At 54.7% G+C, this 16,115-nt stretch overlaps 1 protein-coding gene across 1 annotated transcript; it reads left to right on the forward strand.

Annotated features, from left to right (window-relative positions):
* The first annotated feature begins 3,363 nt into the window (after positions 1 to 3,363).
* On the forward strand, positions 3,364 to 15,384 carry LOC144717508 (uncharacterized). Its single transcript, XM_078592891.1, has 8 exons — positions 3,364 to 3,487; positions 4,282 to 4,429; positions 5,464 to 5,562; positions 7,053 to 7,186; positions 10,100 to 10,320; positions 10,995 to 11,743; positions 13,764 to 13,900; positions 14,350 to 15,384. Exons 1-8 carry the CDS (start codon positions 3,461 to 3,463, stop codon positions 14,521 to 14,523), a joined length of 1,689 nt encoding a protein of 562 aa, XP_078449017.1. The 5' UTR covers positions 3,364 to 3,460; the 3' UTR covers positions 14,524 to 15,384.
* The last annotated feature ends 731 nt before the right edge of the window (positions 15,385 to 16,115 follow it).

Raw genomic sequence — 16,115 nt, forward strand, 5'->3', positions numbered from 1 at the left:
ACACACATACAGTACATACACACATACACAGGTACACACACATACACACATCCACAGGTACACACACATACAGTACATACACACATACACAGGTACACACACATACACACATCCACAGGTACACACACATACAGTACATACACACATACACAGGTACACACACATACACACATCCACAGGTACACACACATACAGTACATACACACATACACAGGTACACACACATACAGTACATACACACATCCACAGGTACACACACATACAGTACATACACACATACACAGGTACACACACATACAGTACATACACACATACACAGGTACACATACAGTACATACACACATCCACAGGTACACACACATACAGTACATACACACATACACAGGTACACACACATACACACATCCACAGGTACACACACATACAGTACATACACACATCCACAGGTACACACACATACACACATACACAGGTACACATACAGTACATACATACAGTACATACATACAGTACATACACACAGACACAGGTACACATACATACAGTACATACACACAGACACAGGTACACATACATACAGTACATACACACATACACAGGTACACATACAGTACATACATACAGTACATACATACAGTACATACACACAGACACAGGTACACATACATACAGTACATACATACACACATACAGTACATACACACATACACAGGTACACACATACAGTACATACACATATACACAGGTACACATACAGTACATACATACAGTACACACATACAGTACATACACACAGACTCAGGTACACATACATACAGTACATACATACACACATACAGTAGATACACACACATACAGCACATACAGCACATACACAGGTACACACACCCAGCCAACGCAGCCTTGCCTGCCGGAGGAGCTCACCGATGGGACTTTGCCCAGATATTTCAAGGATTTGTGAGCTCCTCACACAATCCAGCCTGGTTAAACCCAGGATGGATCGTAGGCAGGACAGCCTAAATGTTTCTAACCGACGAAGATGCTCCATTAAGGGGGTCCACGTTTCGCAAGCGTAGAGAAGGGAGGGAATGACTGTGGCCGAGAAGACCTGAAGCTTCGTGCGGAGCGACAGACCAGGTAGCTTCCACACAGCGTTACGCAGCCGATGAAAAGATATTGCCGCTCGACTGATTCGGAGTGAGACCTCTGCTGTTAAACTGGAGCCGGTCATAACACACTGCCCAGGTATGGGAAACTCTCCACTCTCTCTACTATTGCCACATCACCGATTGGGAGTTGTGTGGGTGGAGTGTCCAATGGTACAAAATACCCAGGCAGGTGCTTAGTTTTGGTGGGGCTGATGGTAAGGCCCCACATCTTAGTGGCACGCTCCAGTCTCAGCAGCAGCGTGTCCAACTCCTCCTCTGAATGAGCAGCTATTACCAAATCATTGGCATACATAACGTGGTTGACCAATAGGGAGCCATCCCTTGATCGCACCGGGCGTCGATCAGCCTCCCATTATATCTGTACCAAATGGAAATTCCCCCGGTACAGCTATTGAAGGCTTCACGAACTACGTGGTCAAAATAGATGTTAAATAATGTGGGAGCAGAGGACATCCCTGTCGCACCCCAAGGTGTACAGGGAAAGGCTCTGACTCCCGGCCACGTAGTTTTACCCGGGCCCACTCACCATCATTAAGGTCCTTAATGATCGTGAGCAGAGGGTTAAAGACACCGAAAGCACAACAGAAAGACACACACAGGTGCACACACAAAGACACACACATACAGTACAAAAACAAAGATCCCCCCCATAGCCTTAACAGACTGTTGGGGCAAGTGCCGTTAGCGAGTAGCACCTATAAATGCGGGGTCAGCACCACGCCCTACCGCCTTTGTCTCCCCAATGGCGATATTTACACACTGCACCAGGTACACACACAGGTGTACAGCTACACAGGTGTACAGCTACACAGGTAGACAGGCACACAGGTAGACAGGCACACAGGTAGACACAGGTAGACGCGGCGCAATACGCATGACATGAGTCCCAGCGCTCACACCGCTGGGCAGGGGGGCGGTGTGCCCCCCCCCCCCCCCCCGTGTCGCTGATTAAACCTCTCAACCCACAAAGCAAACACGACGACATCTCATAAAACATCTCATAAAACATCTCATAAAACACGCGTTATCTAAATAATGTCGTGAACCAAAACGATTATCTCTGTCCAGAAACTCTGCGCCAGTCGGCCGGAGCTCGCGCCGCGTGTTAAATGAACAACACCGCGACCCCCCCCCCAACCCCGGCCGCCTGCCCCCCCCCGTGAGTGACCGAGAGAGTTCCTCGCCTCTCACGGAGCTGTCGTACAGCCGCCCCGCCCCCCGAGACGCCCGTGATTGATTGCTGTTTGTGCTGCGCCGTGTTTGCTTCTCGCTGCCATCGCGTGTTCTCTTAATTGTATCTGCCCCCTCCCCTCGTCTCCCTATTCTCTCTTCGTGCCCCCCTCTCCTTCCGACTGAACTCTCTCTAGGTCCCACCTGCCCCCCCAAACACCCCCCCCCCCCCGCAGGTGACGTTGTTTAATTGCGTGGCAGTGAGTGACTGCGTCACCCGCGCCTCATCCATCACTGCGTCTCTGTGATGAGTGGCCCGCGATCCGTGGTGGTGCTGGTGGTGATGGTGGTGATGGTCGTTTTATTCTTGCGTATGGCAGCAGTTAGCGCGCTGCACTACGTACCCCGGGCCAGCCGGGTTCGATTCCCGCTCACGGCCAACACCAGTGACGATTATCTGAATCTCCCCTAGGTCGACTCAACCTCAAATGAGTACCCGGTGCGGTGTGTAATCGCCACGGTTATGCGTTGTCGTGTTTGCTAACAGCACTTGCCCCAACAGTCTGTTCAGGCTATAAGGGGAGGAGTGTCTTTGTAGTGTGTGTGTGTGTGATTGTGATGGCATCACACACATCACTCTTAGTTTCGTAACACCGCACCGCGCACGTCTCCGTTTACACGCCCCCCCCCCCCGTGCCCCCCAGGGTTTATAATCCCAGCAACACGATTCTTAACAATCGCCTCTGACCCCCCCGCCCCGCTCCCCCGGGAGTGGGGCAGCTCCCCCGTGAGACTCAACCATTGCCTGCCGCCCCCCTTCTCCTCGCGGTGCAGGAGCGAGCGGGGGAGACCCGGGGACAGCGAGACCCCAGGGGGTCACGGGAGGAGGGGTCACGGGGCCCGGAGGTGGAGGAGGGGTCACGGGAGGAGGGGTCACGGGGCCCGGAGGTGGAGGAGGGGTCACGGGAGGAGGGGTCACGGGGCCCGGAGGTGGAGGAGGGGTCACGGGAGGAGGGGTCACGGGAGGAGGGGTCACGGGAGGAGGGGTCACGGGGCCCGTGACCGCCGCCCGCCGCGTGAGGCTGGTGGGCGCAGGGGGGCCCTGTGAGGGTCTGGTGCAGATGCGGCACGGGGAGCGGTGGGACGCGGTGAGACCCCGACACTCACCCCGACATTGGACCAGCCTTGATCCCAACACTGGCCCCCACCTTTACCCCAAACATCAACTTTGACCTCAATTTAATCCTAACACTGACCGACATCTTTAACTTTTACCAAGATTTCGATTTAAAGCTTTCGTGACTGCAGGGATTCATCTTCTTGGTTCTTTCGGTAAAGTCACGTATAAGAGAAATAATAAAGTAATAAAAATAAAACATTATTAAATATTTTATTATGACCCGGCCACTACCACCAGTAAGAACCAAGAAGATTTTACCAAGATGTTGATCCCAGAATTGCCCCTGAACCTGACCTCAACAGCAAACAACATCCCAGTCCGGACGCCAACCCTGATGTAAGTGTATACGAGTGAGTGTACAGGTAAATGAGTGGACAGGTGAGTGAGTGTAGAGGTGAGTGAGTGTACAGGTGACTGAGTGAGTGTACAGGTGAGTAGGTGGGTGAGTGTACAGGTGAGTGAGTGTACAGGTAAGCGAGTGAGTGTACAGGTGAGTGAGTGTACAGGTAAATGAGTGGACAGGTGAGTGAGTGTACAGGTGAGTGAGTGTACATGTGACTGAGTGAGTGTACAGGTGAGTAGGTGAGTGTACAGGTGAGAGTGTACAGGTGAGTAGGTGAGTGTACAGGTGAGTGTAGAGGTGAGTGTAGAGGTGAGAGTGTACAGGTAAGCGAGTGAGTGTACAGGTGAGTAGGTGAGTGTACAGGTGAGTGTAGAGGTGAGTGTAGAGGTGAGTGTAGAGGTGAGCGTGTATCTCCGCAGCTCTGCGTGAGTGGATGGAACGCGTCGGGGCGCCTTGCGGAGGAGCTGTGCCAGGGGGCGGGGTGCGGGCCCCCCAAGATGGACGCGGGGTCTCTAAGCCCCCAGCTCTACGGGGGGGACCTCCTCTACCCCAGCGTGCGCTGCCTCGGTGGGGTCCCTCTCTCCCTCCCTCTCTCCTCCCTCCCTCTCTCCTCCCTCTCACCTCCCTCTCACCTCCCTCCCACCTCCCTCCCACCTCCCTCCCACTCCTCAATCTCCCATCGCTTCCTCCTGCCTCACATATCCACACACTCAGCTCTCTCTCTTTCCCCCTTACTCATGCGAAGACAAAGATCCCCCGTATCGCCTTAACAGACTGTTGGGGCAAGTGCTGTTCGCGAGTTACACCTATGAACAACAACAACCGCTATTTGCCAACTAAGTGCCAGGCTCAGTGCAACTTGAGGCCACGTGAAGTGTGGAAGGCTCTCTGGCAGTTCACGGAACAGACCCAGGTGCCTTGGGCTGACCGAGTTGACTCACAGATCCACCACCTGTGCCAGCTTTCTGCACGTTAGCCACCCGGCACTCGACTCATTGTGAGCGGAGAGCTGGGCACACACTCTCTCACTCTCACACACTCTCTCACACTCTCTCTCTCACTCTCACACACTCTTACACACTCATCTCACACACTCTCACTCTCACACACTCTCAGTTACGCTCTCTCTCACTCTCTCACACTCTCTCTCTCACTCTCACACACTCTCACACACACTTTCTCTCTCACTCACACTCTCTCTCACTCTCTCTCACTCACACTCTCTCTCTCACTCTGGCACACACTCTCTCTCTCACTCACACTCTCTCTCTCACTCTCACACACTCTCTCACTCACACTCTCTCTCTCACTCTCGCACACTCTCTCTCACACACTCTCACTCTCTCTCACTCACACTCTCTCTCACACTCTCTCACTCTCACACTCTCTCACTCTCACACACACTCTCGCACACACTCTCTCTCACCCACTCTCACTCTCTCTCACTCACACTCTCTCTCACACTCTCTCAATCTCACACTCTCTCTCACACACTCTCACTCACACTCTCTCTCACACTCTCTCACTCTCACACTCTCTCTCTCGGCCCTCACTCTGAGCCTCACTCACACTCGCTCTGTGCTCCCCTCTACTCCACCCAGGGGAGTTCGTGTCCCGGTGCGCCGCGTGTCCCGTGCTGCGCTGCTCGTGGGAGAGCGCGGCGACCTTGGGGTGCGAACCCGACCCGGCCACTACCACCGGTAAACAACAACAACAACAACGGTCTCAGTATGACGTGCCGAACGTGTGTTGTCTAATCCACGTGGTGCGCTGTCTCTCCGGGCACGAGGGCGTTGCACGCTTGTCACATTTTGTTCCACATTTATATCACGACGACAACAACAACAACAACCAGGATAGTCACAACGACTACTCGCTCACCTATCCAGCCAGCCACCCACCTACCTCGCAACTCACCTCACCCCATCAATCACCCACCTCGTCGCTCGCTCACCCCATCACTCACTCACCCCATCACTCACCCACCTCGTCGCTCGCTCACCCCATCACTCACTCACCCCATCACTCGCTCACCCCACCACTCACTCACCCCATCACTCACCCACCTCGTCGCTCGCTCACCCCATCACTCACTCACCCCATCACTCACTCACCCCATCACTCACTCACCCCATCACTCACCCACCTCGTCGCTCGCTCACCCCATCACTCGCTCACCCCATCACTCACTCACCCCATCACTCACTCACCCCATCACTCACCCACCTCGTCGCTCGCTCACCCCATCACTCGCTCACCCCATCACTCGCTCACCCCATCACTCGCTCACCCCATCACTCACCCACCTCGTCGCTCGCTCACCCCATCACTCGCTCACCCCATCACTCACTCACTCCATCACTCGCTCACCCCATCACTCACCCACCTCGTCGCTCGCTCACCCCATCACTCACTAAGACAGTGGTACTAATAACGGCTCTAGTTACAACAACTACCACCATAACAACCACTCACCCACACAATCATCACGAACCCTCACCACCACTCGCCACATCACTCGCTCACCCATTCACTCCACGACTCGCTTATCTACCCACCTCGGTTTGTCTGTGTCTGTGTGCGTGTGTCTGTGTGTGTGCCTGTGTGCGTGTGTGTGTGTGCGTGTGTCTGTGTGTGTGTCTGTGTGTGTGTGTGCGTGTGTCTGTGTGTGTGTGTGTGTCTGTGTGTGTGCGCGTGTGTGTGAGTGTGGGGAGAGGTAGTGTAGCGGTTAGCGCGCTGCGCTATGAACTCGGCGACACGATTTTGATTCCCGCTCACGGCCAACACCAGTGACGATTATCTGAGCCGGTCCCGGGCCTCCCCTAGGTCGACTCAGCCTCAAATTAGTACCTGGTGCGGTATGTAAACATTGCCACTAGGGAGACACAGGCGGTCGGGTGTGGTGCTGGCCACCCACCTCCTCGGGTGAGTGGGGGTGCGTGAGGTGATTCCCATTATTAAAAAATTTAGTCATAATCATCAGTTGGTCTATCGTGATCTCAGCAATCACTATCGTCATCCTAGAGACAATCATCACGTCAATCACCATCAGCTCACCTGGTTGTGTAGTCACGTGTGGTAACGAACTGCCGTTCCCCGCACACATTCGACATTCTCCTGCACGGTACGCGTGCCGCAGCCTGCGTGCCCGCTACAAGAGGCATGACCCCCCCTTCCCCCCCCCCACCAGATGAGGTCACGTGGCCGCGGGTGCGGGTGTTGGGGGGGTGGGGCCCGTGCCAGGGCCACTTGGAAGCGCTGCATGCTGGGAGCTGGAGGGGAGTGTGCGCCCAGGGGCTGGACGCCTCGCTCACCTGTGCACAGGTGAGGGAGGCACTCCCCCCCCCCCTCCCACAGGTGAGGGAGGCACTCCCCCCCCCCTCCCACAGGTGAGGGAGGCATTCCCCCCCCTCCCCTCTCCCACAGGTTCGATTCCAGACTCGGGAGCACCTTTCTTCAGTGCATATTTCTGAGAGGCATTTGTACGAGTTTGAGTGAGTGAGAGTGGTTGAGTGCGAGTAGTTGAGTGAGAGTGGGTGAGTGAGGGTGGGTGAGTGAGGGTGAGTGAGAGTGGTTGAGTGAGTGAGGGTGAGTGAGAGTGGTTGAGTGAGAGTGGGTGAGTGAGGGTGGGTGAGTGAGGGTGGGTGAGTGAGGGTGGGTGAGTGAGGGTGAGTGAGAGTGGTTGAGTGAGTGAGGGTGAGTGAGAGTGGGTGAGTGAGAGTGGTTGAGTGAGTGAGGGTGAGTGAGAGTGGGTGAGTGAGAGTGGGTGAGTGAGAGTGGGTGAGTGAGAGTGGGTGAGTGAGAGTGGTTGAGTGAGAGTGGTTGAGTGAGAGTGGGTGAGTGAGAGTGGGTGAGTGAGAGTGGGTGAGTGAGAGTGGGTGAGTGAGAGTGGTTGAGTGAGAGTGGTTGAGTGAGTGAGGGTGAGTGAGAGTGGGTGAGTGAGAGTGGGTGAGTGAGAGTGGGTGAGTGAGAGTGGGTGAATGAGTGAGGGTGAGTGAGAGTGGGTGAGTGAGAGTGGGTGAGTGAGAGTGGGTGAGTGAGTGAGGGTGAGTGAGTGAGGGTGAGTGAGAGTGGGTGAGTGAGAGTGGTTGAGTGAGAGTGGTTGAGTGAGAGTGGGTGAGTGAGAGTGGGTGAGTGAGAGTGGGTGAGTGAGAGTGGTTGAGTGAGTGAGGGTGAGTGAGAGTGGTTGAGTGAGTGAGGGTGAGTGAGAGTGGGTGAGTGAGAGTGGGTGAGTGAGTGAGGGTGAGTGAGAGTGGTTGAGTGAGTGAGGGTGAGTGAGAGTGGGTGAGTGAGAGTGGGTGAGTGAGAGTGGTTGAGTGCGAGTAGTTGAGTGAGAGTGGGTGAGTGAGGGTGGGTGAGTGAGGGTGAGTGAGAGTGGTTGAGTGAGTGAGGGTGAGTGAGAGTGGTTGAGTGAGAGTGGGTGAGTGAGGGTGGGTGAGTGAGGGTGGGTGAGTGAGGGTGGGTGAGTGAGGGTGAGTGAGAGTGGTTGAGTGAGTGAGGGTGAGTGAGAGTGGGTGAGTGAGAGTGGTTGAGTGAGTGAGGGTGAGTGAGAGTGGGTGAGTGAGAGTGGGTGAGTGAGAGTGGGTGAGTGAGAGTGGGTGAGTGAGAGTGGTTGAGTGAGAGTGGTTGAGTGAGAGTGGGTGAGTGAGAGTGGGTGAGTGAGAGTGGGTGAGTGAGAGTGGGTGAGTGAGAGTGGTTGAGTGAGAGTGGTTGAGTGAGTGAGGGTGAGTGAGAGTGGGTGAGTGAGAGTGGGTGAGTGAGAGTGGGTGAGTGAGAGTGGGTGAATGAGTGAGGGTGAGTGAGAGTGGGTGAGTGAGAGTGGGTGAGTGAGAGTGGGTGAGTGAGTGAGGGTGAGTGAGTGAGGGTGAGTGAGAGTGGGTGAGTGAGAGTGGTTGAGTGAGAGTGGGTGAGTGAGAGTGGGTGAGTGAGAGTGGGTGAGTGAGAGTGGTTGAGTGAGTGAGGGTGAGTGAGAGTGGTTGAGTGAGTGAGGGTGAGTGAGAGTGGGTGAGTGAGAGTGGGTGAGTGAGTGAGGGTGAGTGAGAGTGGTTGAGTGAGTGAGGGTGATCGAGCGAGAGTGAGGTGCGTGTATCTGTGGAGTCTGTCTGGTCTCCTCCTGTTCTGCATGGGGTTCTGCAGTTTACTCCTCCCATAGACACAACAAACCACACACACACAGTGACGTTGGTATTGATCGTAAGCATCCCAATGCTGAGCAATTACCTGGGAATCGCTCAACGTGTATCACACAGCAGCGACATCACCTCCTACTGCGGTGGCGAGATGTGAACTACCTCGCCTGGTATTCAGGATACGTGGGTTCGATCCCGACCCTGACGTCTATGGTATATTTACGCGATCCAACCCCAAAAAACAGTTTTATGGATGATATTGGTCCTGAAAGCCTACGTGTTAAACTGTATATTTGTTTATTCTTTAGGTCTTTCAGTAAAGTCACGTAGATAGGTTCAAATTAATAAAAATAAACATTTTATTTTTTATTGAAAGACCCAAAGAATATCCAAATTAATACAAATAAAATAAACATTTTATTTTTATTAATTTGAACCTATCTACGTGACTTTACCGAAAGACCCAAAGAATATGAATTCCTGCAGTCACGAAAGCTTTAAGTCAAGATGTATTTTTGGAGTTGCATATGCTGCTCGCGGTCACGTGGATTTTTCTCCAGGTCCTCCGGGTTTTCCCTCCACATTTAGAAAAACATGCGTTTAGAGTATGTGGCTGCAATACATTTCCACGTGATAAGCCACTTCGTTGAGCTATCATTTGTGGCCAGGTCGCTTTAGAAAACAGCTCTACAGTAGCTCAGCGCGCCTCACCTGGTAAAATAAAAAATAGTTTCATTAAAATAGTTTCATTGAAATATTTTAGGACCCTCCCAAAATCACCTTCATTTTGAAATTCGGTGTCACAGTGTGGACCCACATCTCACACAGGCCAGGGGCTTCGCCTATACTCTTCTGGAAGTTCACCAGCAATAGCTCAAGCAAAGCTCGACTCTGCTGATGAGACGTTGAAAGTTGAAACCAGTGCAGAGTTCTGATTGCGTTGAACCACTGCTGCTGTGAGCACTCATGGGAGGAGGGAGGCCATACGGCTGATGGGATGTGTTAAAATAAAAGAACTGCGTTGTGTGGAGCGCCAAAGACGGCAGGAGGAGTTTGAGATTCCACGAGTCGACCCCCTCCCTGCTGCTCGTGTGATCCTCGACCCTAGCTGCAGTGTCCCACGGACGAGGTGAAGGTCACGGAGAGGGAGTTCGACCCCGCGGCCCTTGACCCCGACCCCTACCGCTGGGTGGCTCAGGCACCCTGCACGGGGGAGCGGGGGGAGCGCGGGGAGCAGGCCACCCACAGGTGCAGGGACCTCCTCGCGTGGAGCGATGTCTCCACGTGTCCTGGGAACCGCAGCGCCTTCATCTCGTGCCGTGAGAGGAGGTGAGGGCGGTGGGGTGATGACGGTGCTGACGATCAGCTGTTAGCGCACTGCGCGACGAACCTGGCAACCTTGGTCTGCTTCCCGCTCACGGTCAACACCAATGACGATTATTATCTTAGCCGTTCCTGGGCTTCCCCTAGGTAGACTCAGCCTCAGATGAGTACTTGGTGCGGTGGGTAATCATCGCCACAAAGGAGACAAAGGCGGCCGGGCGTGGTGCTGGCCAACTACCACCTCGTGTGCCGTGTTGGCTTTCATAGGTGCTACTCGCGAACGGAACTTGCTCCTACGGTCTGTGCAGGCTATACGGCTAATCTTTGGTGTCGATCATGATATTGAGGTTGAACATGATGGTACCGTTGATCTACTGATGATGATTAATCGATGAGGATGATGCTGTTGTCGTGTTTCTGCAGCTGCTGTTGATGAGACTTGCTGATTATGATGAGGATAATCATGCCAATGCTGCTGCTACTCTTATTGTTGCTGATGGTGATGCTGCCGAGGGTGATTAATTCACTCTGCTTGACCCTCCTCCTCCCTCCCTCCCTCTCCTCCTCCTCCTCCCTCTCCTCTTCCTCCTCCTCCTCCTCCCTCTCCTCTTCCTCCTCCTCCTCTTCCTCCTCCTCCTCCCTCTCCTCCTCCTCCTCTCCTCCCCCTCCTCTCCCGCCAGTGGTCCCATGCTGGCAGTCAGCTGGCTCATCGTGAGCACGGCCATTGTGAGTCTGCTCGCCCTACTCGCCCTGCGGCTCGTGGAGTGGCGCCCTGGCCTCCTCTCCTCCGTCAAGGGGGGCCTCTCCGCCACCCGCGACCGCCTTTGTCTCTCCCGCTCCCGGCCCAGAGACCGCTACTCGCACCCCAATCCCGCGAGGTGGCGCGGCTCGCTCGATTACGAGGCCCCTAGCGGAGCTCACAGCGAGACCCACGGTGGAGCTCACAGCGAGGCTCACGATGGAGCTCGCAGCGGGGCCCACGGTGGAGCTCAAAGCGAGGCTCACGGTGGAGCTCACAGCAGAACCCACGGTGGAGCTCACAGCAGAACCCACGGTGGAGCTCACAGCGGGACCCACGGTGAGGCTGAATGGGAGACCCAAGGAGGTGCTCACATTGGGGCCCACGGTGGAGCTCACAGCGGGACCTACGGTGGAGCTCGCAGTGGGACCCAAGGAGGCGCTCACATTGGGGCCCATGGCAAGGCTCAATGGGAGGCCCACGGTGCAGGTGAGAGCGGGCCCCAAGGTGGAGCTCACAGTGGGGTCCCTGGTGGAGCGGCTCCTGGTGGAGGGGCCCCTGGTGGAGGGGCCCCTGGTGGAGGGGCCCCTGGTGGAGGGAGCCCGAGCCGAGTCGACCGCTACAGCGTGACCCCCGTGGAGGAGAAGGAGCGACTCGACTCCGGGTCCTCGATGCTCTGCGACCTCGCAGGTAGCGGGGATCTCCTTCACTGATTCATTCATTCATTCATGTATTCATTCACCCTCTCCTGAACTGTCCTTGCTCCTCCCTCGTCCTGTGACCTGTGCACCTGGCGGTGTTGGGCCGATCTCTGCCACTGCGGAGGTCAGTGGGGAAGCTGCATTCACCCTTTCACTCGCAGGTTAACTGATTCGTACTCATTCACTTACTCGTTCACTCCCATTCGTTCAATCAATAATTTGTGCATTCCATTCAACGTTTATTTATTTGCTAATGCCGTTACATAAATACATCGCTCTACATCCGTGTATTCGTTCGTTCAGTTTAAGATACTCTTTAGTTCGTTATTTCATTCACGCATTAAATTTCAACATCCAATCAATTTCTTCGTTTATTCATTCCTTAAGCAATTGTTTCATTCATTAACTCGTTCACAATTTCATTAAGTCACGTTTCACTATTTAATCCGTCAATGCAAGTCTCGCACAAATCAGTCATTCAATTATCACCCCTCTACGCAGCACCCAGCATTGCTTAGAGGGGAAGTTATGTAGTGTGTGTAGTGTGTTACTGTGTGTATATAGTGTGTGTTACTGTGTGTGTATTACTGTGTGTTACTGTGTGTGTGTAGTGTGTGTTACTGTGTGAGTGTAGTGTGTGTGTGTTACTGTGTGTAGTGTGTGTATATAGTGTGTGTTACTGTGTGAGTGTAGTGTGTGTGTGTTACTGTGTGTAGTGTGTGTTCGATTCCCGCTCACGGCCAACACCAGTGACGATTATCTGAACCGGTTTTGGGCCTCCCCTAGGTCGACTCGGCCTCAAATGAGTACCTGATGCGTTGTGTAAACATCACCATTAGGGAGACAAAGGTGGTCGGGCGTGGTGCTGGCCACCCACCCCCTCGTGTACCGTTGCGGCCTTCATAGGTGCTCGCGAACAGCACTTGCCCCTACAGTCTGTTAAGGCTATATGGGTGATCTTTGTCTTTTTTAGTGTGTATAGTGTGTGTAGTGTGTTAGTGTGTTAGTGTGTAGTGTGTGTAGTGTGTGTAGTGTGTGTTGAACTGCTTTCTCACCATACCAAGAAAACCGGGCTCATCGGAGGTGGAGGTGCGGGGGAAGGAAGTTCTTTGATCACCCCCTCCTCCCCCATCCTCCCTCCCCCTCCTCCCACATCCTCTCTCCCCCATCCTCCCTCGCCGCCTCCTCCCTCCCCCCTCCTCCCACATCCTCCCTCCCCTATCCCCCTCCCTCCTCGAACCCCCCTCCCTTGACCCCCTCCCTCCCCCACCCCCTCTCCCCACGAGTGCTATCGCCAATAAACTGCAACTTGGATCACTACCTGTGAGATCTTCACTCAAAACTGCGCTAGAGGAGTTGTACACCCCCAGCTGCCACTGCTATTCAGAGTGGCCTGAAATCAAATGTATCGTTCCGGATGACCGCTGCAAAGTATGATCGCTGCAAAGTATGATCAAGAGTTTTGATTATCGTGTGCTGATCTTTAAAGGTGGATTGCAATTTTTGATTCTGCTACTGATACACATGCTGCTATGGAGTGACTCATGCAGCCAGATACGGCTGCAAAGTTTGGTCGTACATGTTATGGATATCGTTTATTGTTAAATTTGAATCACAGTTCCTATGATCACAGATACATTGTTTTATAGCTTTATTTTGGTGATTTTGAAAACGTTTTGGTTTAGCCATGTTTATTTGTTGTATTACAGAGTTAGCCTGATAACTTTAATCTACATTGTCTTATGGTTGTTATTGTTTGACTTGCATCCCACTGGGAGTTTTGCACACAGCGCTGGAATACGTGTTTCTTTGGAAGACTTTGCTGGTTTTTCCTGGATTTTTTCTGTTGCGTGTAGTCACTTTAAGATGTTTCTTGTTCATGTTTTCGTTTTGTTGCGGTTGCACCCGAGTCAAGAGCCCCGTGGCTCACAGGGTTATACCTCCTAACACATGAAATGAAAAAAGAAACGTCCCTCGCCCCTCCCTGGCCCGCCCCGCGTGTCCCCCAGAGCTGAACGGGCTTCTCTCGACCCACGGCTACCGGCTGGACAACTCCCTCACCCCGCCCCCCGGCTACCTGCAGGCGCTGCGCACCCTCACCAGGCCTCACCCCCCGGGGCTCACCCCGCCGCCCTCCTATCTCCAGGTGAGGCAGCCGCACTTTCTCCTCGTCCTGTTCAGCCGCTCGGGGAGTTAGGCGAAAGCCGGTGAACGTGTCCACAAGGACAATGCGTGCACATCATTATTGTTTCCAGGCGGCTTTGTGTGCATGTTTGACCACGAGCATGGTGTGTGGTGAATGCAGGCGTGGCGATGCCTTGTCGTGGCGATGCCTTGGCGTGGTGATAATTGGCGTGTCTGCTTGGTGTTTGAACATCTTAACCACATCCTGTAGTCTTGCCGTAAAGGCTGTGAAGCCGATTATAACTTGTTATCATCATCTTGACAGGACCGGTTATCGCTTTCGATAGTCAGAGAGTGGCCGCGTGAACGCCCCGCGCGCCCTGCACGTGCTGAGGTGGTGTCCAGGCGTCGTTTCACAGCCGGGAGAGTCTCGCTCAGTCGTCTCGCTCTCTCCCTCTGTCCCTGGGCCAGGCGCTGCGCATCCTCTCCCGCCCCATGCTGGTCCCCCTCGCCACGCACGACCCCGACCAGCGGCAGGACGAGGAGGAGGAGGAGGCCGAGGGGGGCAACGACGAGGGCCAGGGGTTGCTGGCTCGCCCCGTGATCGTGCACTCCGCTCAGCCCGGCAGGGAGTCGCTCCTGTAGCCGCGCGCGGCCGCCCTCTGTCTCGTAACTCCAAATCACTCAATCCCCACGACATGAACGGCGCCATTCGCCACTCGGTGACGACGACGTCACCACGGCGCTTGTGCCAGGCTATGTGCACTCACACTCACACACAGCGGCATCGCCCCCCCCCCCCCCCGCCTGCTGTGAAAGCAGCGCAGGCTTGTGCCTCGCGTGAAACACAGCGGCGCCTTGCTGCGCTACGATCGCCTTGCTGCGCTACGATCGCCTTGCTGCGCTACGATCGCCTTGCTGCGCTACGATCGCCTTGCTGCGCTTTGACAACGATAACTCCCCCGTAGCCAATAAACTCAAATGTTCATCTCTAACGGAACAGTCCGAAAAGGTGATGGTGGTGGTAATGCGACTGGGGAGCAGTGGCACAGTGGTTAGCGCGCTGCGCTACGAACGCGACGACCCGAGTTGGATTCCCGCTCCCTGTCAACACCAATGACGAGTTATCTGAACCGGTCTTGGATCTCCCCTAGGTCGACTCAACCTCCATTAAGTACCTGGTGCGGTGTATAAACAGTCATCACTAGAGAGACAAATGCGGCCGGGCGTGGTGCTAGCCACCCACCTCGTTTCCCTGCAAGGGTGCTGCTCGCAAACAGCACTTGCCCCAACAGTCTGTTTAAGGTTACACGGGGGATCTTTGTCTTGAGCTGCTGCTTTCAAAGATGCATGAGCGGCGGCTCAGCTGTGGCTCGGGCTCGGCTCGGGCTGGCAGAAGGAAGGGAGCGATGGCGAGGCGGGGTGGCACCACTGCCATTGCCCGTGATGCCCTCTGTGTGTGTGTGTGTGCTCGCTAAACAGCACTTGCCCCAACATTATATTAAAGGCTATACGGGGGGGGTCTTTGTATTTGAACCAAGGTCATCACGCCGACTCGGTGTGTGCTGCATCAATGGGTGAATTAGGCGACAGACAGGGACAGAGACGAACACTTAGGGGGAGACGGACTGACCCAAGACAGAGACTCGCAGACTCGGACACAGACATAGGGGAGAGACCGAGACACACACACAGCGACGTGGGGGACACGGAGACAACGAGACAGAGAGACGAGCGGTGTTCCAGGGAAGCACACGAGCACGGTAGACGGGGAGACAGGAAGACCGGTAGACCGGGAGACAGGGAGACGGGTCGTGTGCAGGGAGACGGGCCCCTGGGATGTTGTGTCTCTGGCCACGTGGAGACGGTGCCGCGAGGCCCCGGGCTCCGCGCGAGGAGGATGAGGAGGGGGGGGGAGGAGGGGGGGGGGAGGAGGGGGGGAGGGGGGGAGGGGGGGGGAGGATTCCTGCTCATCGTGAACGAGGTGTGTGTGGGGGGGGCGACTCGCGGAATCTCCACGCCACTCATGGAGGCGTCCTGCAGGGCGGAGATGACGACGTTTGTCTGATGATGTCGACGATGGTAATGAAAATGGTGGTTGGTGATGATGATGAAGAAGCAACTGCTAGAGCTGATTTCACTGATGATGATGACCACAATGATTTTGTTCCACCCTGCTCGTGTCAGGCCGCCACGTTGCCCCGGGCTCGTCCTCACCTTTCCCCGTATCCAGCCGC

This window comes from Lampetra planeri, chromosome 4 (assembly GCF_965212315.1).
Source record: "Lampetra planeri chromosome 4, kcLamPlan1.2.h2, whole genome shotgun sequence".
Taxonomy (NCBI): Eukaryota; Metazoa; Chordata; class Hyperoartia; order Petromyzontiformes; family Petromyzontidae; genus Lampetra; species Lampetra planeri.